General features: G+C 39.9%; 1 protein-coding gene across 1 annotated transcript in view; it reads left to right on the top strand.

Annotated features, from left to right (window-relative positions):
* KNDC1 (kinase non-catalytic C-lobe domain containing 1) overlaps positions 1 to 23483 on the top strand; it is a 129276-nt gene extending 105793 nt beyond the window's left edge. Inside the window, exons 18-30 of the mRNA XM_084635433.1 lie at positions 2277 to 2370; positions 2482 to 2579; positions 2884 to 3095; positions 5953 to 6066; positions 6791 to 6938; positions 7215 to 7394; positions 14685 to 14897; positions 15201 to 15283; positions 16415 to 16565; positions 18826 to 18948; positions 19069 to 19128; positions 20651 to 20808; positions 21024 to 23483. Coding sequence (XP_084491559.1) covers positions 2277 to 2370; positions 2482 to 2579; positions 2884 to 3095; positions 5953 to 6066; positions 6791 to 6938; positions 7215 to 7394; positions 14685 to 14897; positions 15201 to 15283; positions 16415 to 16565; positions 18826 to 18948; positions 19069 to 19128; positions 20651 to 20808; positions 21024 to 21255 — 1866 coding nt within the window. The 3' untranslated portion in view covers positions 21256 to 23483. The remainder of the gene's footprint in view (positions 1 to 2276; positions 2371 to 2481; positions 2580 to 2883; positions 3096 to 5952; positions 6067 to 6790; positions 6939 to 7214; positions 7395 to 14684; positions 14898 to 15200; positions 15284 to 16414; positions 16566 to 18825; positions 18949 to 19068; positions 19129 to 20650; positions 20809 to 21023) is intronic.
* The last annotated feature ends 3085 nt before the right edge of the window (positions 23484 to 26568 follow it).

The following is a 26568-nucleotide window of genomic DNA, read 5'->3' as shown; positions in this document are numbered from 1 at the left end:
GAATAGCTGGAGCACAGCAGTGATTGAGTTATGTTCCCTTCTCTCTGACATGCTCATTACATGGAGCAGGGTGGAAGTTGGAGTGGTGAGTGTCTTAGAGACAGCTACCCTGCTCAGGAAGGAATCACTGTGTAGCCAGTTACTCTGGCTTTAAAGGTCTGGCCCATGTTCCTAATTACTGGGAACATTTTACATAAAATGTATAGGAAAAAAAGCCATAGTGAAATTAACCACTTGCCCATAGAAATGAAGATCATAAATATATCTAGCATGGGGGTGGGCAAACTTTTGGCCTGAGGGCCACATCTGGGTATGGAAGTTGTATGGTGGGCCATGAATGCTCACAAAATTGGGGATTGGGGTGCAGGAGGGGGTGAGGGCTCTGGCTGGGGGTGCGGGCTCTTTTTTGCGGTGGGGCCAGAACTGAGGAGTCCAGGGTGCGGAAGAGGGCTCCAGGCTGGGGCAGGTGGTTGGGGTGCAGGCTCCAGCTGGGGGTGCAGGCTCTGGGGGTCAGGAGGGTACTCCAGGCTAGGACCAAGAGGTTTGGACGGTGGGACAGGAATAAGGGCGGGGTAGGGGGTTGGGGCACAGGAGGGGATCAGGGGTGCTGGCTCCAGGTGGTGCTTACCTCAAGCAGCTCCTGGAAGCAGCGGCATGTCCCACCTCCAGCTCCTACGCAGAGGCACTGCCCCGTCCGCAGGCACCGCCCCTGCGGCTCCCATTTGTCACGGTTGCTGGCCAATGGGAGCTGTGGGGGTGGCGTGGGGAGTGCCCTGACTGCCCCTCCACGTAGAAGCTACAAGGGGGACATGCTGCTGCTACTGGGAGCCGCAACATGCACGGAGTGGGGCAAGCCCCAGACCCTGCTCCCCAGCAGGAGCTTGAGGGCCAGAATAAAACATCTGAAGGGCCGGATGCAGCCCCCGAGCCGTAGTTTGCCCACCCCTGATCTAGCATTACAGCATTTGGATAGTTTTGCTCAGGTTGAGCTATAAATCTTGTTCCATTGACCTTCATGGAATTGTGGTAGACTATGGGTGTTCACAATATACCAGTGCATAAGAAATTAATTTAAAGGATAGCATGTTTATTGTTTGTACACGAGGAAGAATGCAACATCACAAATCATTAGGCAAAAAAATGTGCAGAAGTAGAAACCCTGCACACCTCTCTGTAAATACCACTGGGGTGCAGCATCTGACCACGGTAAAATCTTATATACTGATTTTAAGTGAACCACAAATTGAACTTTAGTGTCAGATCAAAAACACCTGGGGACTTTTCAGTGGTATTACGTTAAGTCCACTATTTTAAAGAATTTACATGATATATATAGGTTAATAGATGGAATGATATCTTTGTTTTAAAAATATTCTAAACAGCTTGAACAAAACTTACACCTGCCATAAATGGATTCATCTTCCACTGATTTTTAATGAGCATTATTTCTACATATTCTAAGGCTGAATGCAGCCATCTAATTTTTTTTTATTCTTCTTAATATTCTTTTATTTACTATTTGTATTGCTTTAGTCAGGGACTAAGACCCCTGTACAAACAGAGTGCTGTTTAAAACAATAAAACAGTCCCTGCTCCAAAAAACTTACAATCTAAGTAGGCGGCAAGAGACAACAAATGGATACAGACAGACCAGAGAGTGCAAGTAAACAATGAGACCGTATTGGTCAGCATGATAAGCAGTGGTCTTTGTTGTTTATGAATATTGAGTTTTAATTTTACATCAGCCCTATTTGTACAAAAGTACAAAAGAGGCTTGGTGTAACATTCTCTTCTAGCAAAGATATGTATTACTGTTTTTCTTGGTGAATTTCCTGTTCCTATCTGTTGGATGTTCTTGCTTTTGTGTTATGTGAACCAACCTTTTTATTTAATATAATCAAACTTTAATATAATCAAAATTTAATATAATCAAAAATTTATTTAATAAATCAAATCAAGTTGCAGTGGGGGAGGTTTAGATTGGATATTAGGAAAAACTTTTTCACTAAGAGGGTGGTGAAACACTGGAATGCGTTACCTAGGGAGGTGGTAGAATCTCCTTCCTTAGAGGTTTTTAAGGTCAGGCTTGACAAAGCCCTGGCTGGGATGATTTAACTGGGAATTGGTCCTGCTTCGAGCAGGGGGTTGGACTAGATGACCTTCTGGGGTCCCTTCCAACCCTGATATTCTATTCTATGATTCTATGAAACTGCTTATCAGAACTGCCTAGTAGTATAATTTAACATTCAAATAAGAATGTTTTCCTTTTTTGATAGGAACTTGAACAAATACTAATGATTGAGACAAAAAATTATAGGAAAACTATAAAATTCTACCAGAAGCTGTTGCAGAAAGAGAGAAGAAACAAAGGTAAAATTACAACTGGTATGCTAATACAGGGATTTGCCTTAAGTCATTTTATGAGAGTATCACAACTGCATCAAAATGTGCTTTTGTGCTAAATGTATTTTACATCTTAAGGTTCTGAGGTTAAAAGTATGTTGCCCAAATTGAGGGGACAGCTACAAGAAATGAAATCCAAGGTGCAATTTCTTGAATTGGTGAAGAAGTATCTACAGGCAAGTCAACATTGAATTCACTTGATTTTTATTTGTTTGTTATACAGGTAGCAATAATAATGTAACTGGATGCCCAAGTCAGTATATGAAATTTAAAAAGTTTTAAATAAAAGTCATAATTTCATAAAGAACTTTGAAGAATGTTTGACTGAAATTCAAGTAACTGTTAACTAGTCTTATTAAAAAGAATGACTTTAAATGTGATTGTGGCTTTAAGTTGAAATGACTTAATTTCCTCCAATTTTTCATTTTAATCATTTTTCAATTATTTCCTTTTGCATTGCTTTGACTCTTCTTCACACAGATCATGTATGCAGAGCAGTGGGGAATAGAATCATATGCACTTCCTGTAGTAGTTAACATTACAAGAACTGACATGTTGGACGTCAGCCCTCTGGATGAATTGTCATTGCTCATTTTCTGTAATATGAAGAAGCACCAATATAATAATCAAAACAGGTCCAGGATTCTACAAGCTGGGACACCACTTGGGTTAATGGCATATCTATACTCCCAGTAAGTGGTATTCTATAAGTCCCTAATTTACAGGGCAGAAAAAACATAACAATTCAGTTTAAAAATACAGAATTCATACAAATCTAGCTTCCATAAATAATGTTTGTCAGCATTATATAACTGCTCCTTTGCTTGTGTTAATGGTATGCAGAAATAGTATTTAATTGCTGTCATCAGCATCCAAATGGCAAAAAAGGAAGCCAGATAATAATGGGACTTGTTGTAGGCCTGAGACCTGATCCAGCCCCTCCCCACCATATTAAACCAGCCTTGGGTGATTAGATGGGGGCAACATGATTCCTCCCCTCACACTCTTCCCTGGCACTCTGTTCAGGTTCTTGAACTAGGTGCTAGATTTGGGTCTGAGGCCTAGTATGCACCTAAAAATTAGATCAACCAAGCTATATGACTCAGGGCTGTGAAAAATTTGCATCCTGTATGCCTTAGTTAGGTCGACCTGACCCCCACTGTAGATGCAGCTAGATTGAATAGCTGCTACATCTTCAGAGGTGGATTAATTACATTGACAGAAATACCTCCTCCACTGATGTAAGAAGCATCTATGCTACAGCAGGATAACTGTGCCACTTTCACTGCTGTAATGTTTGAACAGATGGACTGTCATGATGGTATGCAAACTCATGTCTTGGCCGCTGAAAACTATCAGAGGCATCATAGTCTAATGGATATGGCACTAGATTGGGACTTGAGAAACTTGGGTTTCATTCCCAGTTCTATCAATGACTTGTTTAGGACTCCTTTTCCACATCTGTAAAATGAGGATAATAATGCAGATCTCCTTTTGTGAAGAGCTTTTGCTATTTATTGGTGAAAAATGCTACATAAGAGGTAGGAACTATCACCATCTTCCTCTCCAGCACTGGATGAAGTTATTAATCAGTATGAATATCAATATAGTTGTGCGTTTCATCAGCTTCTCTCACAGAGTTTACTCCTGGGGGAATTCTGCCCCACTGCGGAATGCAGAATTTTTCAGAATTTTCCACTGAATGCATCCGATGAAGTGAGCTATAGCTCACAAAAGCTTATGCTCAAATAAATTTGTTATTATCTAAGGTGCCACAAGTACTCCTTTTCTTTTTTCAGAATTCCCTGTTTTCCTGCAGAATTCCCGGCTTCCACTAGGGCCGCTGGATTCCGCAGAGCCCAGCTCACAGTCACTGGCTGGGCTGGAGGCTGCATGCTTTTTGATCCTCATTCTCCCAGGGAAGGGCATAGGAGACCCAGCCAGCTCTGGCAAAGGATGAGGAAGGGCAGAGCTGCACCATACCATGTCTCCCAGTAGGACAGTAAAGAAGTTGTGGGGAGTAAAGGCTCTGGAGGTGCTGGTGTCTAGGCTGGGGGCTACCTTGTGGCTGGGCTCTGTGGGATGTGGGAGCTGGTGTCTTGGCTGGAGGCTGCTGCGTGTCGAGCTCTGTGGGGAGCGGGGGCTGGTATCTGGGCTGGGCTCTGGGGGGACGGTGTCGGGGATGAGGGCTGCCCTGTGATTGGGCTCTGTGTGGGGGGCAGGGGGTTGGTCCAGGGGTGGCCTCGGGGCTGGGTTCTGTGGATAGTGGGGGGCTGGTGTCTGGGCTAGCGGCTGCCCTGTGGCTTGGCTCTGTGTGGAGGAGGGGGCTGGTGTCTGGGCTGGCGGCTGCCCAAGGCTGGACTGGGGTGGTGGGGGCTGGTGTCTGGGCTGGGGATGGCCTTGTGGCTGGTCTCTGGGGTGTGGAGGGTTGATGTTTGGGCCAGGGTCTGCCCCCGTGGCTGGGCTCTGGAGGGAAGAGGGTGTGAGTGTCTGGGCCAGGGGGTGCAGCTCGGCTCTGGAGGGATGGGAGTGCAGGTGTCTGGGCTCTGGGAGACAACCTCTCTCACAACCCCCTCCAATACCCCCCAAACTGAAACTAGGTTGTTATAGGTCTTTCTTTAACGCTACTCCTGGAGGAATCTTTTTTACTGTTGTCTGTATTGACATACTTGTTGACAGGTATTTTGAAATAAATTACCAAAATAATTGAAACTGGAGTGATTATATTGTGTTGTATTGACAAATAAAATATGCAGAATTTTAAAATATTTTGCACAGAATTTTTAATTTTTTTAGTGAAGAATTCTACCAGGAGTAAAAGTTTTAGCTGATCTCAGTAGCATTATCCAGCATATTGTTTCTAGTGTTTGTTTCTAACCATGGCACATGTAATATTTTAACGATAAAGGAACTAAAGTTTTTAATAAAGAAATATGATGTTCAGGAATTGAAGTTACTGGTTCTTAACAAATAAAAATATGAAGAATAAGAATATTTCAGTTGTAACTAGATCACTTTCCAGAAGAATAGTTCCATATCAAACTGTTGTTTTGATAGAAGTGAAATGTTCCACAGGAAATTAAAATGTTGACGAGCCCCATGCAGAACTCCAGTGGAAACCAATCTGCTTTCTTACCAGCTCCCCTGCCTGCCTCTCTATCATCCTGACTGCACCAGACAAAAAAGATCAGTACTTTGAACAAGAAAATAAGATCTCTCAAGCAGTACTAATTACAATAGCAGCTGTTTTTAATCATTCTAAAACCACAGAATATAGCATATAAAAAAATAAATAAAAAAATAGGAATGTGGAAATTTTTCTAATTTTGAGAAGTCAAACAGTTTAATGTTTAGAATTCCCATTTCATGGGAAATTCCAAATTTTCTTTTTTTATTCCAAAATGGAACTTGTTTTTTAACTTCAGAATTTTCTGTGGAAAGGGAATTCAGACTTTCAACCTGCTCTGCTTGTAACTTTTTTGTTGCTATGCTTTAATACAAGAATAACTATATTATTGTTTGTCTGAAGTTTTTTCTTGTATCACACAGAAATGCATTTTTAGAAGGTTATGTACAACAGTTCCTCTACACATTTCGTTATTTCTGCACACAAGAAGAATTGTTGAAGTTTCTTCTTGATAGAATCAGCAGCACTTTATCCAGGTACAGTAACTTTCTGTGAACAAAACTGTCAAAGTACTAGAGACTTTTCTCCCCACTGTGAAAGAAGTATTTCTAAAAAGAAGCACCTAATTGAGTTGAATTTAGTTTCTTTTTTTAAAAAAAAGATTTTCTTGTGAGTAAAGGAATGTCTGCACTACAAGCGCTGCAGAGGCACAGCAACTATGCTTCTGTAGTGTACACAGTTTCTGCATCGACAGAAGGGGTTTTCCCATCACTATAGTAAATCCACCCCTTCCAGAGATGGTAGCTAAGTTGATGGAAAAAATCTTCCATCAACCAAGTTGCGTCTGCAGTGGGGGTTAGTTCAACCTAACTACATTGCACAGGGCACAACATTTTTCACAGCTTTGAGTGAGGTAGGTAAGACGACGTAAGTGTTAGGTGTAGACCAAGCGTAAGAGTGGAACACAGTGAAAATAGAGTAAGTTCTGTACTGGACAATATGCTCTCTTCCTACTTCACACTGAACTGTGACTTCAGTGGGAGTTTTACCCCAGTAAGTAGCTGGGTATTGGGACATTTTTATAAATGAAACTTTTGTTCCTCTAGAGGTGTAGATGTCAGAGAAAGGGAGACTTTGTTTTTTTGTTTGTTTTAAGTAATACACCTGGCAGCAAATACTTGCACTTCTCTCTCAACCTCTTGTTAAGATTAGACTAAAATGACAATTTCAGTGCACTCACTACCTTTCTCATATTACTAGTGCAAATGAGGATCCCACCTCTCTGCTTAGCAAAATATACAACCGGAGTTTCTACATTCTGCAGGCTTGGATTGAAGACTGTTATAGTGTAGACTTTGCAATAAGATCCGATCTTTTGTGCATGCTACAAGACTTTATTTCTTCCAAGGTAACTTATTGTTATAATGTGTTGTTATTTTGATGAAATCTTTAAGTAAAATGTCAATTAGATCAAATGTGGTTATGGTATATAAGCACCATTATTGGGACCCTGGTCTTGCTGAGTAAAATTAGTGTGAAAAAATTATGCCTACTGACACTTTTTTGTTGTATGGCTGTAATAAAATATGTGAATTTTCTTATAAATATAAATGCTCTTTACTTCATTATTAATCTTTTGATGAAAAATCCATAAATTGCCTACTAAAACCTACTTTCCATTTAGATTGCTCCATTAAACGGCTTTGGTGAATGTTTGCTGGCAGTGCTTGAAAATGCTACTGGCAGGAAACGTGGCAGTGTTTTCCAGTGCTATAACTGGGATGAGTGGAAGGAGGAGGAAGAGGATGATACAAAATCTTTACACTCCTTGTGCAAAAAGCTCTCTGAAGATGTCTCCCAAAAGGCATGTAGTTTCTTTAGCTTACTTTATATAGAAAGCTGTCTTGTATATTTCTCTTGCAAAAATAAAGGAATATTGAATTTAACACTTTAGGTCCCAATTCAGCAGAGTTCTTATATATGTGCTTAAGCCCCATTGACTTAAAGCTTAGCATGTGCTTAAGTGATTTTCTGATTCAGTAATGATTTGCTGTAGTCATACTAATTTTAGAGGCTGTAAAATGTTTACTTCTGTTCCATTTTTTGTCTCATAATTGCTGAAAAAATATTTTTCCCTAAGAAATTTGCTACTATTGTAAATAACCTATTGTGACACTCAGTACCTCGTGGGAACACCCTGCACCCCCATGTTCATCCTTATGATATGATTGTGTGCAATCCAATGCAAAGTTTGTCATGTTGGGTGTGTTCGGAAGGCTCATGATGCACTGAGCATTGTTGTTAAAGTAATGTTATAGGTTGTAAACTCATGTATATAGTTATGAGGCTGAATGTGTTCTCATGGCTTAAAACAAGCCCAGGCAAAACTCTCCAGGACCAGAGGAGCACTTCACGCCTCATCAGGGCATGTATGGGACAAGCCCAGCCCAGCCTCACGGGAACAAAGGACACTGGCCTAGGCAGCAATAAAGTATCTGTTGAACTCTCAAGTGAGTCACCCCCCTCCCCCTTCCCTTGGTCAGTTTGGGCTTACTATGAGGTAATGCTCACCTGACTCTGAAGGGGTGGCAGGGCAGAGCTAAGAGGGAAGAAAGAACATGATAAAAGGGAGAGATGTTTGCCATGCTTGCTCTCTCTTCCACCTCCATCTACAGACATCACCACCAGGCGACTGAAGCACCGATCAAAGGGGAGAGCCTGGCTGAAGGGCAGGCAGCCAACCTGTGGTGAGAAGTATCTAAGTTTGTAAGGGCACTGAAAGCGTTAAGATCAGTTTAGAATGTGTTTTGCTTTTATTTCATTTCACCAAATCTGACTTATTTTACTTTGACTTATAATCACTTAAAATCTGTCTTTTGTAGTTAATAAATTCGTTTGTTTATTCTACTTGAAGCATGTCAGAGACTCCCCTTGGAATAGCAATCCTGGTACATATCAATTTTTTTGTTAAATTGATGAACTCATATAAGCTTGCAGCATCCAGTGGGCATAACTGGATACTGCAAAACGGAGGTTCCTAGGGTTGTGTCTGGGACTGAAGATATTGGCTAGTGTCATTCGGTTGCACAATTCAAGCAGCGGCTGGCCAAAAGTGCTCACTCACGTAACTGGGAGCAGCTTACATGCTAGAGGCTGTGCATGAACAGCCCCCGGGAGTGGGGGTTCTCACAGCAGAGCCGGGTAAGGTTGGCTCCCAGAGTCAAGGATTGGCGTGACCTAGCAGATCACCGGTCCAGGTAACACCAAGGGAACGTCACACCTATGTTAAAAAAAAGTTTAAAATGAACAGGAGAAAAAGTGCTTTTTGTCTACGGAATTTCAAAACTTTACTGCACCTTCCTCTTACTCTACTAACTCTCATAAACCAGAATTAGAAGACATCAGCTGGTACAAAGTAACTTCAGAGTCCTGAGAATCCAATAGACTTTGCTTGAAAAAAGCATCCTCACAAGAAAGAGTCCAAAGTGCTTCACAGATCAAATGTGCTAGATGAATGGCAGGATCCCTCTCCCAATAAGCTTACAGAATGTTATTACCTCTATGCAAAAATCCTATAGAATTTAATGGGGGTTAAATCAACAGAGCTCTATGGAAATGACTCTAGATAGTCTATAGCAAAGATGGGGCATGAAGAACAGAGAAAGGGAGACTTGAATAAAGTAGCAGGAAAAGAAGTGGATTTTTTTGATGTACTCGGAGGAGGAAAAGAAATGGAAATGTACAAGGCTACAGAGCAGGCAGTTATAGTAATCAAGTCATTACGTAACTAGAGGCTGAACTAATATCACAGTAATGAAGTTCATGAAGAAGTGACAATAACTCAAGATACCGAAGGGAGGAAAAGGAAAAGTATGCATGAAACACAAAGGTCGGGGGGGAGGAAGCAGGAGTCTAGAATGAGGGCAAGGATGGGAACTCGGGAACAAGAAAGATAGTGCTGACAGTGACATAGAGAAGGTTTAACCATGCAGTGCATTTTGAACATAGAGGACATACAGTAGGTCTAAATGTCCAAAACTGTAAGTGAGTACAGCTCCCTGAAGGTCATTGGAGATGCACCCTGTGACACAAGGCCTGATTTGGACCATTCTGAGGTGGACATGTCAGAGGCAGAAATTCACAACTAGTTAGTGAGAAGTCTGCGTGCAGGCATAATTTGTAAGTTAACCGTGTAGAGAAGAGAACTCAACCTGTGAGAATGTATAGAGGGAGAAAAGGAGGAGGTGAAAGACTAAGTCCTAGTGGTGCCACCAACTGTGTGGGAGAGGAAGAAATGAGAGTTCCCAAGAGCAAGGCAGAAGCTGAATCCATCATAGAACAAAATAAACCTCCATCTGTATTTTATAAAATAATAAAAACTATGTCTCTATATATTTTTATGGCTACCTAGAAATAAATAAAATGGCTCCATTTATTGGTTTAGTTTTCTTGTTTTTATACGTACGTCATCAAAGCTGTGTACATGCACACTAACAAATTAGGTCTGTTTACTGGTTGTTAGAGCAAGCCTAACATAAATTGGGTTTTCTCTCCACTCAGTAGTTTGTCAGCCTGGACAGCATGGGGCAAGGGACAGAGATTATTATAAAAAAATTGAAGTCTAGGGAATGTATTCTTCTTCACCAGTTCTTACAGTGTTATGGTAGCCTAAATCTGGGGCCTTAAATTCATTCAGTTTCTCCTTCAGTGAATTAAGTTCACGAGAATAATTCTGTCGTCTGAAGAGACAAGAATGATTATATAATACAAATTACAGCTAATTTTAAAATTACATCATATTAACTTATCACTGGCAACTGTAGCTCTGTATAAGTTGGTCAATCATATGATGCATTTCTTGGAATGTCTAATTTTTATATCCTCAGGCACTGAAGTGGTAGGGTAGCAAAGATATTTTAGTGAACAAATAGCATGAACATTTCATAGCAGTAATTCAGTGTGAAACTTTTATGGACAAAATTATGTGCTTTATTATGTCTAGCAATAGCTGTATTGGATACACTAGGAATTTTATATTAAACAACTGTAAGTCTTAGAATGATGCAGCAGCATTCCTCTTTAGATTTTATTTTCTGGGTAAGACTTGCAATGAATTGCCCAATCCAGGGAAACTAGTAAGAAAGATAAATATAAACTATTGAACTGTTGAGAGCACTAAGACATTTTAATGAAATTGACCTTAAAAATGAGCGAGTTTAAATAATACTCTGATATTTTTTTAAAAATACAGCTTCATTGAATTCCAGCAGCTTTGTACATAAGCCTGATTAGCTGGACATGTTATATTAGCCAACCAAAGCAATATGAAGAAACCAATTTAGTATATCTTTTATGGGACTAATCTTGACGACCAATTACAAAAGCTTTTGGGCTCAAAAAAGGGCTCTTATATAACTCAGGCCTGGCCTACGCTACAAAGCTTGGTCAATGTGAGCTATCTTGTGTTGACCTAGTTGTGCATGCGCCTACACTTAAATTTGTCTCTCACCGACGTAAGCACCCTCTTACAGCAATGCGGTAACGCTATCTCCCAGGGTGACAACGAGCCATGGTACAAATTTTTGAAATGCCTTTTCCTGATTGCCCAGCTTGGCAAGCACACCTAGCAGCTCTCCATTTTTGTGTGCAGCTGCCAAGACGACCATGCCAGCTATGCTCCAGCCTGGAGTAGACAGGAGATACTGGATCTCCTGGGACTGCGGGGACAAGAGGATCTGGAGGCACAGCTTTAGACCAGCCATGGAAATGTGGACATCTGTGAGCAGATTGCACAGGGGATGCAGAAGAAGGGGTATGACACAGATCAGAAACAGTGCTGCATGAAAGTGAAGGAACTTCAGCAGGCATATCAGAAGGCCAGGGAGGCCACCAATCTGGTACTAAACTGCAAACCTACTGCTTTTACAAAGAACTAGATACCACGCTTGGCGGAGTCCCCACCACCATCCCGCATGCCACTGTAGAGACCTCCAATCCTTGCTGTGAATAGTGAGGACGAGGGGGTTGAAGGACTTGTGATTGGGCAGTCCAGCTTTACTGCAAGCCAGGACCTGTTTGAGACTCCATCACAGTCCAGTCAGCCCCGGCAGTCTAGCACGAGTGCACTCAATGCAGGGGAAGGAACCTTGGGTAAGTGAGTAAATGTATTTCCTATTACAGTGATGTACTGATTGTGCCACCACTTTAGCAGGACACAGCTATCGATTTTTCATGAATTTACTCATACTAGAAGAGGTAGCGACACAACAGCAAGAGGTAGAGTTATCTGCTGTACAGTTAGGTGGAGGGAGCTATCCAGAGCAGTTTAAAGGAATGTCCCTGGAATCTTCCTGAGAGATCTCAATAAAACATTTTCATAGACACACTCTGTAATACTCTCCTGAAGGTTTCTAGGGATGGTTGGCACGAATGCCGGAAGCTCCCTAGAAATGGGAGGGGCCACCAGTGCCCGGTCTGTGGCCCTGCTCTGCCCCGAGGCCCCACCCCCACTTAGCCTCTTCCCCCAAGGCCTCGCCAGCTCCTCTCTGCCCTTCCCCAAGGTGCCCCCCTCCATCACTTACTCCTTTCTTCCCCCTTCTGCCTTAAGGGCAAATAACGGAGGAAGGATACAGGGAGGAGCTAGCAGTGGGTGGGAGACCTCAGGGGAAGAGGGTGAGCAGGGGTGGGGCCCAGGGAGAAGAGGCTGAGTGAGGGCGTGGCCTCAGGGCAGAGCACAACTGGGACCACAGTTTGGGTGCTGGTGGCCCCCTCACTTCTCAGGAACTTCCGCCAGTGGCACTCCAAAGGCAGCAGGCCAGCGGGCCTCCAAAGGGAGGTGCACAGCATCTGGCATTTCTTGCCCTATCTGGGGAGGTTTAGCCTCCCCAAGTCTCTTATTCCCACTGCCCATGGATGGTAGCCTTATTTCTTCCTCCGTGATAGGACACCTTCCCACGCCAGTCAGCAATAACTTCATCAGGCACCGCTGCAGTAAGCAGGCTAGTGGCATATGGGCCCAGGCAGTTTCCAGCACACAGCAGCTGTGCTCTCTATGTTTTTGTCACCCACAGGAGTGATATCTCAGCTAAAATCAGCACTATCTGTGGAAAATGGTGGCAGCATTCCATGCCAGTGCCCTTTACTAATGCAACTCATTGTTTCATGCAACCAAGCAATTCCTCCTAATTTCCCTCACTCCTGGAGGGCCATTACTCACCATGGCTGGAGTTGAGTGGCATTGTGCACAAGCACTCCCAAGCAGAAGTGTCAATAAGCAAGTCTTGTTTAAAACTTATGGGGAACAAGGGAAAGGAGTTCTGTATCTTCACTTTGGCTTTCTGTTGCTACTATACTGACAGCGTGTGTTTTATCTGTAGCTGCTGCTATTGCAGCTTTGAGGGGTACCCTTTCCGCACCCGCAGAATGCCTGAGCCAGGTAACTAGGCAAAAGAAGGGGACTCTGCGTGATATGTTCAGCAAGATCCTGCAAGCCAGGGCTGCATCAGACCATGAGCAGAGGGCCTGGAGGGTGAATATTACAGACTCTGTGAAGAAGGAAAGAGCGGACAGGAGAAAGTCCTAGCAGGAAAAGGAGTGGGAGATGCACCAGAACGTAATGGTGCTTCTCCAGCAGCAAACGGGTGCTGCAGGTTCAACAATCACAGGCTCACCTCCCTTTGTAGTCCATGGCTAACTCCATTAGAGCACCTCCCTACAGCCCCTCTCAACGTTCCATGAGGCATCAGGGGCTGGATCCCTACCCCTACCGCTCCACATCAGGGGACATTAACGACAACCAAAGCTTCACATACATTGACCTGTGGCAGCCAAGTTTGCTCTATGCATAGCTAAAATGAATATGAATGTTCTTTCTGCTGCTTAAGCTCTGTTACATTAAAAACTTAATAAATTTATGGATCTGCTTTTAACTTGCACAGATTGATTTGATTTGATTGATTGATTGATTTGCAGTGTTTTCATTACTTAATAAAATTCTGTTGTTTTGGAAAATAATGCATCTTTTTTAGTTCCCAGCATGTGCTGCAGAATGCCTAGCAGTACTGAAGCACCCATTTACTTGTTGTTGCACAATGTGATACAACTCATAAGATCAGTGACTATCAGTGTAATAACCATAAATGTACAGCAAGTATCACAAAATTAACAAGTGCTTTATTCATAGATGTATACCAAGCACCACACAATTCCTAATAGGCCCCAAAACAGAGCCCAAGTAGAGCACAGTATACCACAACACATTACTGTGGCTCACTGTTAAAGTGTTCCTTCAAAGCCTCCTTGAGCCATATAACTCCACAGTGATCTCTTTAATAACCCTTGTGTCTGGCTGTTCGAACTCGGCAGACAGCTCTTCTACCCTGGCTGCAACTTTTCCCCCTTTGCCTCACAGATATTATGGAGGGCACAGCAGGCAGCTTGGATTTATTTTTTTTCACTGAGATCCAATCTTGTGAATAAGCAAGGCCAGCGTCCCTTTAGTTTACCAAAAGCACATCCAACTGTCATTCTGCAGCTAGTAGTTGAATCTTTCCTTGGTGCCATCAAGATGGCCAGCATACAGCTTCATGAGCAAGGGGTAGGTTGGGTCCCCCAGAATTGCTATTGGCATTTCAACATCACTAATAGTAATCCACCGGTCAGGAAATAAAGTCCCTGCTTGTAGCTTTCTGAACAGTCAATAAACTTAAAGACGCAAGCGTCATGCACCTTCCTTGACCAGCCAACACTGATGTTGAAGTGTCCGTGGTGATCCACCAATGCTTGCATAACCAAAGAAAGGTAGCCCTTTCTGTTGATTTATTTTCTGGCATGGTGGTCTGGTGTCAAAATAGGGAACCCCGTTGCTTCAAATCCATCCACTATGTCCTGCACACTTGCATGACAATAGTTCTCAAAGTGGATTGTCCAACTCCAGAATGATTTCCCACTGACTGGTAGCAATCCAGCATTGCAAGTTGCAAAACAGTGCAATTGCCACTTGCTTCTCCACTGTCAGTGCAGCTCTCAGTCTGGTGTCCCTGCGCTTGAGGGTTGGGGCGAGTTCAGCACATCGATCCAGGATTGTGGCTTTTGCACATCTGAAAGTTCTGCAGCAAAAGTTACGGCTGTAATAAGCTACTTTTTTCTTGTATAGAGCTTTAACTGGAAACTCTCCAAAGGAAATGGCCCTATTGCACATCATCAGAAAGAAAGACCATACACAGTTGGGTCAGCTTTACCGAAGCCATGCTATTACAGTTCTACAGAAGAATTCTCTGGCTCTTATGCTAAAGCAAATGAAGGAGGATCTCTCTTAACTGAATATAGTGCACAAGAGCTTTGCTGTCAACTGACACTGTTACAACAGGTAAAAAGACTGGATTCTATTGAGAGTGAGAACAAATCAGTGTAAATGTTTGTGTAGTCACCCTTCTTCCTTCCTCCCTCACCTACCCCCTATGTGTAGGTTCGCAACACCTATGGAAAAATAGGCTAGTTTCCTCCCCAAGTCCCTGCAATGTCTGGAGTCACTAGTATCAGGAGTTCTGGTAATGGTTGCTCCTGAGAACCTTAGGGAAGAGAACATAGACGAAGAAAAAGTATTTCTTGTGATACCTAAAATAATTGCCAGGCCTAATAATCACTATGATTTAAATTTTTGTCTGTGTAGGAAATGTTCCATAAATGCCATCCAGTACACTTCCTAAATTCAAGAGCACTTGGTGTCAAAGATAAATGTACCACTATACAAAAGTAAGTGGGTTACTTTTCCTATCCCCACTTCCCTGCTGATGCATTGTTGATTTTTGTATTACACTTTGTGTATATATGGAAAGTGGAAAATGGAGAATCTACAGTGTCTTTCCGTTATTCCTCACTGTGAATTTTTCTTTTTACATTGAATTTTTTCCTTCAGATCACTTGTAAAATGAAGTTCAGCGACCAAAAAATTTTCTTTAGGCCATATTCTCAAGGTGACTTGAAATCCAGAGTAGAGCAGGTCAAAAAATATTTGCTAAATACATTTTTGAAAAATATTGTGATATTTTTCAAGTATATTATGTGGTAATTATATCCATATAGATAGACAGAATTTCATTATTTTTCCATCTTGTAGTACTGATTGAATAATTCATATATATATATATATATATATATAAATTTTATTGCAGTTTTTAAAGAAAAGTGATTCATACTTTTATTACTTGCCCAGCTCTAATCCAGAATAAATATTAACCTTATCACCAGTTCACACACAATCTTCATTATCCTTGTTTTTGTTTTCATTCATCTTAATTGTTATGTGGATTCAGCTAGTTTCTATCTAGTAATTGTTAATTGCAACAATTAGACTCGATTCAAGGAGTCTCAAAGAAAGGGGACACAAGCTGGATCTTTTGCCCTACCATTTAAAATCCAATAAAAATGCCATCTAGCTCCTACTGTGTTGTAGCGCAGATAGGACTCTCTCTTTTTAATATCTCACTTTTTTATGTTCATGTTCATATTCCACAAAATAAAACCTGGACTAACTTTTTGGTGAGTACGGCCCTTTGACCGCTGTTTATGATGTGAGAAATGCTTTGTTATTGTTAGTCAAACTAAAGAAAATGCTCAAGTTGCAAAACGTGATTTTTTTTTTTTTAAAGTAATCCCATCTGCAGATGTGTACAATGTATGTTGGTACTGGAATTATAAAGTCTACACAGAGAAGAGAAATTAACATATGATAGAATCCCAGCACATGCCCTTTGAAAATGTATTAATCAAGATTGTAACTAAACAACATATTATTCATTTTAAAAATGATTACAATGTTAACATCTTTTCCTTCATGTTTTGTAGCTGTAATGTCTAAATTCCCTATATGTTTGTGTTTCACAGAGCTGTTCCCACTGAATCACTGTCACTTAAAGTCTGTAACCTCTTTCTGCCAAATTGCATACAAGACAAGTACCTCTTACAGCTTTTAAGAAATGCAGACAATATCAGCACCTGGGTTGCTGCTGAAATTGTTACAAGTCATACTTCCAAGGTTTGCTATCATTTTTATTTGGTTATTAAATTAGGCGGTAGTTAGTTATTTGCTATTGTTTACTGCTTCTATATAGCAAACCTACACAAAAAGCCTGAAACGTGCCTGCCAGTGTGTTGGCAACAGTTTATTGCATTGTTGTTGACAGATCCGCTTAGTGTTTTGGATCTGTTCTGGTGGTGGGGTTAAAGACTTGAATAGAAGATAAGAATTCATATACCATGAGACAGCAGATGTTTGACTTTCTGCTATTGAAATGGACTTCTTATCATTGAAAGACTTTCTAACTAGAACTTTGAGAGGCAGGGTGCTGCAGTTCTGCTGCTATTTTAGCTCAAGTAACAAATCCTAAAACAAAATGTACCTTTTTTTTTCCTTCTTCTAATTTCATTTTCTCACATTTCTAGTCTACTTTTAAGGTTGATTGAACTAATACTTTCCTCAAGAAAAAAAATAAAGCTTGATGTTCATTAAACATGAAGACAGGTTTCAGAGTAGCAGCCGTGTTAGTCTGTATTTGCAAAAAGAAAAGGAGTACTTGTGGCACCTTAGAGACTAACCAATTTATTTGAGCATAAGCTTTCATGAGTTACAGCTCACTTCATCGGATCCAGTGAAGTGAGCTGTAGCTCACGAAAGCTTATGCTCAAATAAATTGATTAGTCTCTAAGGTGCCAAAAGTACTCCTTTTCTTTTTATTAAACATGAAGTCATTTTTTGCATTGGTATTTACGTTCTGAATGTCTTCATCAGAAATCTCTCCATTAACTTATTAATACAACATTTTCTAAATTAATCATGATAAAGTCAACAGAAACCAGTGGTCCCATAACAACTCATGGTGGGTGTTGGTAACAACTTTTGTATAAAAATTAGTGGTGACAACAGAGCTCAAGTTCCCAAAGCCTAAGTTTTTATCTGCCAAGCAAATAGCATCACCACTGGCAGTACAAGAAGTACTTAGACTGCTCTTGATGCTTTAATGGTCAATTCCTTTCTGACCATGATAGTAGACCTGGAACTTCATCTGCCCACACAGATTAAACCAGTCTAATCCAAATCCAAGTGGTAACCATACATTTAGTGAACATCACTGTGTGCATAATTTCTTTTCTTTTTATATTGGAGACCTCCCTGGAGCATAAGTCGCCATAAGTGAGAATCATTAAGATAATATCTTCGGGGAAGAGCCAGTTGCTCACTTGTTGGTTTTCTGAAGCTATCATCTCAATTACCCCTCACCCTCTTACTTCTGAACAGAATATTTCTGTTCTGTCTTTCAATTGGCTATGATGGGAGTATTTTTACTTCTCATGTGACGAGAGATGAGCACTGATACCTCGGTAGGGGTAGTGTGTAATGTGTCTTAGAATGATAAATTATGGGAGCTCCATCCAGGTCTGCAAATCCACCACAAAGTGGTAATTCATAAAAATGAGTACCTTCAAAGAACAACAATTACAGGTGAGTAATTACCTTATATTCCTCTGTGTTCAGTCAGAATATTTGTGCAATAAAAAACTCTAGTATAATAACTTTATCATGGACTTTTGATAGCTTCATTAACCTTAAGAGAGTATAAGAGGTTTGTCACCAAACCCCCAAATTGGAATTACATTATAACTGTTACTGTTGTTTTTTTTGTTTTACTTGTTTGTCTATGGCACTTCTCAGAAACCTACAAATTGGAGAGCAACTTCTGCTACTTTTAAAAACAAAGCCTGAGATGGGGTATTTTATCAGAATATGGCAGCCATAACATACAGTTCTCTAATCCTCTGTCAATTTTGAGTATAGTATTATTCAGTTGTTGTAATTTAGCCAATCAGAATGTAACAAAGTCAGTTTATTTTTGCCAACTTTTAAAATGCCGGTTTATACAATTGGTACTACACTTGAACACATTTAGATGAGTGATTTTTATTTAGTCACTCACTTGTTCCCAATTGTTTCTGTCCTTTCGCCTCCTTAGAATTAATTATGTCTTCCCAACCAGTTAAGAGTTTTAGGATGAAGAGTTTTACTGGCAGTAGAGTTGCAAGTTGGCCTTCGGACTATGTCCTCAAATGGAAATAAAATGGTATCCAGCTTAAGTTTCTTCATAGCAATTGGCTTCATGTGATGACTCCCAAACATAATATTTGTGTTAGCTCCAGCAAATTACTATTCGTTATTATTTGTATTACCATAATGCCTAAAAGCCCTTGTCATGGACCAGTGTGATGTAGTAGATTTTAATATATAACTTTATTTTTTCCAGTTGCAGGTGAATTTACTATCAAAATTTCTCCTTCTAGCAAAATCTTGCTATGAACAAAGAAATTTTGCTACCGCAATGCAAATCTTAAGAGGGCTGGAAAATCTTATAGTACGACAGCTACCAGTAAGTGAGGACTTTTGGAGTTTTTTCCCCTGTGTAGACATTTTTTTCTAGCAAAAGTAAGTGTTCCATTACCAAGATTAATCTGAAAAGATATCAAAGCATTTTATTTACTTTTTTAAGGCTTGGAAAATTTTACCATCAAAAGTGTCTGAAATAATGGAAGAACTCAAGGCTGTTGAGGTACAGTATGAGTCTCTCGTGTGAAATACTTATGTGACACTTTGTTGGTTCTTTTTGCAGGATTGAAGCCAAAACACAGTTTATACTGTATAAAAAATTGTTCCTTGTTTAATTACTTCCACATAAACTCGATTACTTTAGAGTTGACTTTTGGGTTTTTCCACCTGCCAAGACCAAAATGCCAACCTGGGCTCTGAAAGTCAAGTTGCATTTTTTTCTGGGTTGCATCTAATTGCCAGAAATTAATATTGTGCAACTAGCACTTAATTAACAATTCTCTTGATGATAGTCAGAGCAGAACAGTTCTCTCTCCCACAGGTATGTTGATGCTACAGAGGTAACAGAAGTAAAAATTATTAACAATAAGAGCTGGTTAGAATTTTATAATGAAATTTTGTCTAAATTTGGCCTATTGGAAAACTGTTGGGATTTTTTCTGTGAAAAGACTTCAGTTTTCTTCAATTTCCTTTTTTCAATAAAAAGGAAAATTAGACCATAACATAAACATCACAGGTTTGCTGTTCCCAGCCAATGGGAGCTGCAGGAAGCGGCAGCCAGGCCCATGCTGCTTTCCGCAGCTCCCTTTAGCCAGGAACGACGAACCACGGCCACTGGGAGCTGCGGGCGGCCATGCAAATAAACGGTATGGCAACCCGCCAGTGGCTTGCCCTGATGGGCCGCAGGTTGTCCACCGCGGCTCTAAGTTCAAGCTCTAGCTGGCTTCTAAGGGAGAAAAATGCAAAGGCAGTGATGCTCAAGTCAGAGTCTTACCAAATAGCACCTGGGACTATTTAGCCCAAAACAAAGGCCAATCTACTTACCCACCAACGGACTCAGTAATACCTCAGTTGTCAGCAGTACCCCAGACTGCTGGTAGTGCTATTAAAATCATCTTGGACATCTTATCTTACTCCAGTATTTAGGCTTTTGATGCAAGGCCTAACCCATTGCCACTTTTTAAAGATGACACATACCAAAAGTTAAATGTTAACACTTTCACTCTAGTATTTTGTAAAACACTGTTTTGAATAACTGAAAACAATGGTGGAAATTTTCAGAGCCAGCTAGGAGATTGGCACCCAACTCCTATTAATTTGACAGGGAATTATATGACTGTATGCCCTAGAGCCCTTAAAAAATCTCAACCAACATCTCTCAGTAACTGTCATAACTTTTCATCACTAACGTTTTTATATACTTGTGAAAATGAGTTGGCTTAGCCCTAAGGTGCATTCTGTGATTCCACCTATAACATGTTGGTTGAAAATTAGAAATCTTTATTAAGAACTCCATATGGGCTATCTTCTAATTAAAGTAACTTTTTTTCCATACTGTACCTTAATTGAGCTGCCACCAGGTTGATCAAATGCATTATCTCCTTCATCTCTATTTTAATTTCTATACTGTACATGAAAAAATTACTGTAAAACAAAAATGTTTGTTAAAGACATAAAACTGAGGACTACTTTATGAAGCCTGCTCTGACATTTATCACGGGCTTTCCTTGTGTAAATTATACCAGGTGTTTTTAAAAAGTGACAGTTTGTGTTTGATGGAAGGAGAGAGATTCAAAACGCTCCCTACAATTCCATCAGCCCATGTTCTGGCCATGCATGTCCAACAGCTTGAAACTGGAGGATTTACTATGACAAATGGAGCTCATAAGTGGACTAAACTTAGGTAATTATTTTAATTATACATGTGTCACCTATGTTGTCTAGTGAGTCGTAAGAATGTCAGTACACTTTTGGCAGTTTAAAACACTTTGGTCATTTTGACAACTTATTAAAGAGACAAATACTGTACAAATGAATGCCATGTGCCTTTGAATTTCCTTTTAATGTTTTATTATCAGCACTAAAGCAGACTAATGTTTTTCTCTATTTTCTTTAAAGAAACATTGCAAAAGTTGTGAGCCAGGTTCACGCATTTCAAGAAAATCCCTATACCTTTACTACAGATTTCAAGCTCCAGTCTTACCTCAAACAAAGAATAGCTCATTTTAATGATGCAGACATTTCTGCTTTAGCGGCTGACAACTGTGCCAACTTCCATCAGATACCAGCTGAAAAACATTCCCGAAAAATTCAGGATGCATTGCGCAGAATGAAGGCAACATTTCAATAATTGTTTTCATTTTACCTGCATGTTTAATTCTAACTCCAGAGTATAAAACTGGATGAAAATGGCTTTGGCTCCTGTATCAATTCCCAAGCAAACACTCGAGTGAAAGTAGTTTTAAAACATTAACTCTATCTTAAATGGATATATTTCTTATCACTGAATCATAAAATGCTAGCTAATGAAAAATCTTAGACCTAAGCAATGGGAAAAAAGGATGACTTAGTCTCTAGTATGAAAGAATAGTCCATAGATGATGTCAGAAGAGAAGTAATGTGTAAAGAATCGAATGTTTAAACTTTCAGTGCTGTTTTGGCCTAAAAGAATTCAGATTATAATTGACAAAACATAGATTTTTTTTTTTTATGTAAGCACTGTACATTTGTATCCTGTTGCTACATATTTGATTTTATGGATATAGATCCTCTGCTAGCCTTACATTTTTGATGGGTTTTGCTTTTGTCTTAGTTTTACATTATGAATGTCAAAACTAAACTCTTGATTTTGAGTGATGGAGAATCTTCCCATTGGACATCGAGACAGAATAAGTAAAAAGGGAAACACTGCACTGTGTATTTTTAATGCCCTTGAGCCAGCCTATTTCCATATAAAACTCAGATCTGAATCAACATTTTACCACTGTGTTGACCTGCTTCTGCCTTCGTGGCCTAATGAAGAGAGTAATTTTTAAGGTTTGCTTGCTTCGTCTCCAGTTGTGATAAGTAATAGTTGTAAAATTTGTATGTTTACATGAACATCATTATGCCTTGTGCTGAGGTTACTTTCCTAGTATTGTAATGTTCAAAAGTATGATAATACAAAATAACTTTGCATCAAGTTTGTAACTGCATCATGCCAAAAGTTGGTATTTATAATATTTTTGCAGCGAGCTGTGCTTATAAAATACTCTGGCAATGAAATGTGCTGCTATAGCTAGAAAGTTGATTGAGGTATCCCAGGCTTATGCAAAATATCTAAAACATTAGCTTTATCAACAAGATACACACAAGTATTTCTGTATTGTTTTCAGAGGGGTGGGGTCTTAATGTTACCAAAAAAAACCAGCTAAAATATACAAGTAAAATGAATTTCTCAGATGATAAAGTGGTGGTGTCAGAACTGTTTCAAAAGGGAGAAACATCCTGTTGAATTCCCTGGAAATATTCTTGTAATTGGGGTGTTCTCCTGGTCATGTTGACTGTAATGACATTTATTCTGTATTTTTTAGAAAGACTTAAGGTCTTTAGCTACAGAAGAAAATGGCTTACTACTAAGAAATTGGGAGATGCACACTTGTCGTATTTTGTAAATTGTAACACCCTGTTGCTGCTGAATTTGTAAATATTCAACAGAAAATGCATGTGCATGTGTTAAGTTGTGGTCTGTGTCCAATGTTTAAGAGAAAAAGATCCCAATCTGATGGCAATATATGATCACCAACTTCCTGCTCCCTTTTTCCCCAGTCAGACACAGGTGTGCGAATTCTTTCCATTAACTACTACAGTTATTTCTTCACACTGTGATGTATTTTCAACGCAAGGCCAAATTTGTGCTCTGTTACTGGTGTAACTGAGAACACCTCTGTCTGTGATCAGGGAGTTTTTGCATAAATCTTTGTCATTAAGAAGCAATTCTGTGAATCCTGAATCACAGCTAAAGAAGTAAAATTTGTTGCTATCTTTTGATTGTGTTCATATAATATATTTGCAACATACGAAGTACTGTAGTTTGAAGTATTCTTACATTACTACAGTATATGAAGAAAGATGGCAATGACAGATGCAGAATTGCCAGACAAATCTTTTTAAAATATATTATCTATCTTATTTTAATCTGTTCTTAATTATCTTTAGTTGTTGGCTTTTTCTCAATCAAAAAGCTGTCATCCACTTAGAAGCTACATCTTGCCAGAGCAAAACAGCAGTCCATAAAGTGATTGAAGCTCCATCAGTGTGAAAGGCTCAGATGGTTTAGTTGATGCATTTTTATACAACCAGAAGTTTGCTATGGTCAGTCAGATTATTGTAAACTATTTTGTATTTATTTAGCAACTATATTTTTAAAAAACGAAGTGTGCTCTGCACCTGTGTGAGCAAGTTAATATTTCAGTTAAAACCTTTACCTGTACTTATATTGACTACTATGCCAAGGAAATATTGTGTTTGTTTCATGAAAATGACTGATACTATTCAAGCATCTAAAACTCATTTCATACCTTCTACATATTGCTTCAATATATGACACTTTGTATTGCTATAAATGTATAGAATTACTCTTGCCATACTTTTATATGGTAGAAAGTTATGTTCTTGCCAATCAGATATTAAACTTTTAGATTTTGTATTTAGTAAAGATATCATCATCCCAAAATCAGAAATAAAATATTTAATGTAAATAAAAATTGCTGAAAATCATTGTTTCACTGGGAAACTGCTCTTTGGACATTACTATAAGCAAATTGCCTATATGTTGCATGACAGTTTTTCAAATAAAACTGTTTCTAGCCAGGTTTCATTTAGTTGTACTGCTTGTTGTTGACATAAATACATGACTGATTTGTAGGCTGGAATGAGCCAAAGTTTTCTCTTACGTGGTACAGTTCCCACTCACGTGAACTCTCTGACTTCAATAGAAATTGCACCTGTGTAACTGAAAGCAGAATTTGAACGTCCTGTCCAAGGAAAAAGTTCTACACTCCTTACTTAGGCAAAACTCTCATATAAATCAATGAGAAATTTGCCTAAGGACAATAGGATCTGGTCCTACATTCCCTTCCCAATCCTCGCGAAGTTACACGTGTCCATCCCCACCAAGTGAGATTAAATAAAGCCAAAGCCTTTAAAATTGCAGATTGTCAACTCATTAAAATTCTCTACCATACTTTACATGCTAAGAGAAAGCAATAAATATACTCCTAAAGTTCACAACATAAAACTAATTAATTAATGGCTCTATTACCAAAATATATAGGACCAAATCTTCCAGTGTTACACAGTTGCTTTGTGCTGTGCTACTGGCAGAATCTGGCCCTAAAGTTAAGTTAACTGACGGGCTCCAAAAGCTGAAGGGTGATAGTTCCATGATGGAGAGCCAGTGTAGAGGCTTTTACACCACTCCCCCAAGCCTGCTGGTCACATAAAATGGACAAGAAGGTGTAGCCAGAGGAAAGTGAGAGAGGTCAGGACCTCCCTGCACTATGATGATCCCCAGTTGTGTTTTCAGCCCTTTGTGGCTGTTACATAGGGAATGTCTACATTGCAAAGAAATGCCCATCGCTGGCCTGTGTCAGCTGATTCTGGACTGTGGGGCTACAGAGCTGTTGAATTACAGTGTAGATGGTCCAGCTGGAGCCCAGGCTCTGGGACTCCATGAGTGGGGAGAGTCCCAGAGCCCAGGCTCCAGCCTGAGCCCGACCATCTACTCCACAATTACAGAGCCCGATCATCCACAGGTGTTTAATTGCACTGTAGACTTACGCATACCTTACAGCAGTCTTCAGGCTAGCTGTGTGCTGGTGTAATTCCCTTGATTTCTGGGTAGTTACTCCAGACTTACTCCAGTGTAAATCAGAGGTAGATTAAGCCCCAGAAACCCAGGAACACACTGCATTTGTGCAATAAAAACTCAAAAATAGGACACATTAAATATTGAACCCAAAGTCTGTGTGACCTGAAGCTGCTTAATAAAAATACTAGAAAAATAATTTGAAATCTATGCCTGGGAATTTCGTGTGTGTGTAGGCACAAATTGCAGGTAGTCTCCTTAAATGGATTCTTAAATGGAGCAAATTCTTTATATAACCTGACTGAAATCTTTGCTTTTCTGTTTTTTCTGCTTTGTTCCTCCTGTTTTTAATTGGTTTCAGGGGTTCTATTTTGGCTCCTGTTTCTGGTTTTTTATATAATACACAGGCTTAATGCAGTATGGAACCCATTTCTGAATGTCACATTGAAAATTCTACAATTATTTGAGGAAAACAAATAGTAATTTTGCAGTGCTGAATATGCACTTTAAACATACAATGGATATATGCATTGACTATAATGGTGGTGGGATCAGGGTGAAGGTATTCTTCCTACGCTTGCATGATTGTAGCAATTTGTAATGTGTGGAAATGCTCAAGCATCTAAGGAACGTTTCCATCACATCTTTTTTTCTTTCAATTGAAGGGATCAGTTCAGATCTTGTGTTCCTGTGATTAAAACAATAACAAAACACTTTTAAAGGCCAATTTGTACTTTAAAGGACTCTCCAGGCTTTTGGAAATGAAGTTAATGACAGAAATCTATCAGTCTTCGGATTAATAGGGCACTAATATCCAAGCACAAGTTGTCTCCCTGACCCCTGCAAAAGGGGAGGGGAAGCATAACTTTAAAAAACGAATTATCAAAAATGTAACTTTTGTAAAGGAAAAGTCCCTTCAGCATTCAAAGGAAGTGATTTCATTGTATTGCATTTAATGCTGTGAGCTGGTATCTCTCTACCACTAGGAGGAGGCTGTGTTGGGTATCTTGGGGTGGAGTTTGGTTCAGGACTAGCAGAGTGGTAGGTTTAAGAGCTCTTTGTGTGTGTGATGCGTATTTCTCCGTGCAAATTACTTTGTTGTCTCCTGGTCGAGAATGCAAATGTAAACAACTGAAGAAATTCTCAATTAGTTATCTACACGCTACTTAATTCTCACACCGACATCTGCATTACAGGAGTCTTTCTTTATGTGATGACACAACATAGACACAGTGACACACAAACCTGTTTTACTGGATTTTATTGTATTGCTTGCTAAATAAATAAATGTCACTTTATCAAGTGCTAAGTGATCTTGTAATGAAAGCCCGTATAAGTACTAATGGGTGAACTTCTTCTATTAAGCGTGGGAGGGTTCATTTAGTTTTGAAGTGATTTCACTTTCAGATTTAATTCACTCTTGTGTACCAGGTCTTTTGTGGTTCAACCTAGTCAACCTCCTGTTGAGAGGTCCTGAATCAGAGGGGTTGAAGAGCTTGTCTGCTTTGGCCTGGCTGCATTTATTCTGGCAACCTCCACCTCATTAAACCGTGACATCTGTCATCTCCAGGAGTTTTCTAGAGAGAAAAGTCGGTAAGGTAATATCTTTTATTGGACCAACTTCTCACCCACCTTGTCTCTGATAACCTGGGACCAACATGGCTACAATGAAACTGCATATAACAATGGAGTTTTCTTGAGGCAGGGTCTTTAGCTTCTCATGCGGTTGTTTTTGGAAAAGGCTATATGCTTTCCAACTGCTGTTGGATGACCATCCTCTTTTATAAGCTGCAGTGAGCACTCACCCTGCTGCTG

This window comes from Lepidochelys olivacea (assembly GCF_965140295.1).
Source record: "Lepidochelys olivacea isolate rLepOli2 genome assembly, chromosome: 7".
In the NCBI taxonomy this organism is placed as follows: domain Eukaryota; kingdom Metazoa; phylum Chordata; order Testudines; family Cheloniidae; genus Lepidochelys; species Lepidochelys olivacea.
This window is presented reverse-complemented; position numbering and strand designations above follow the sequence as displayed.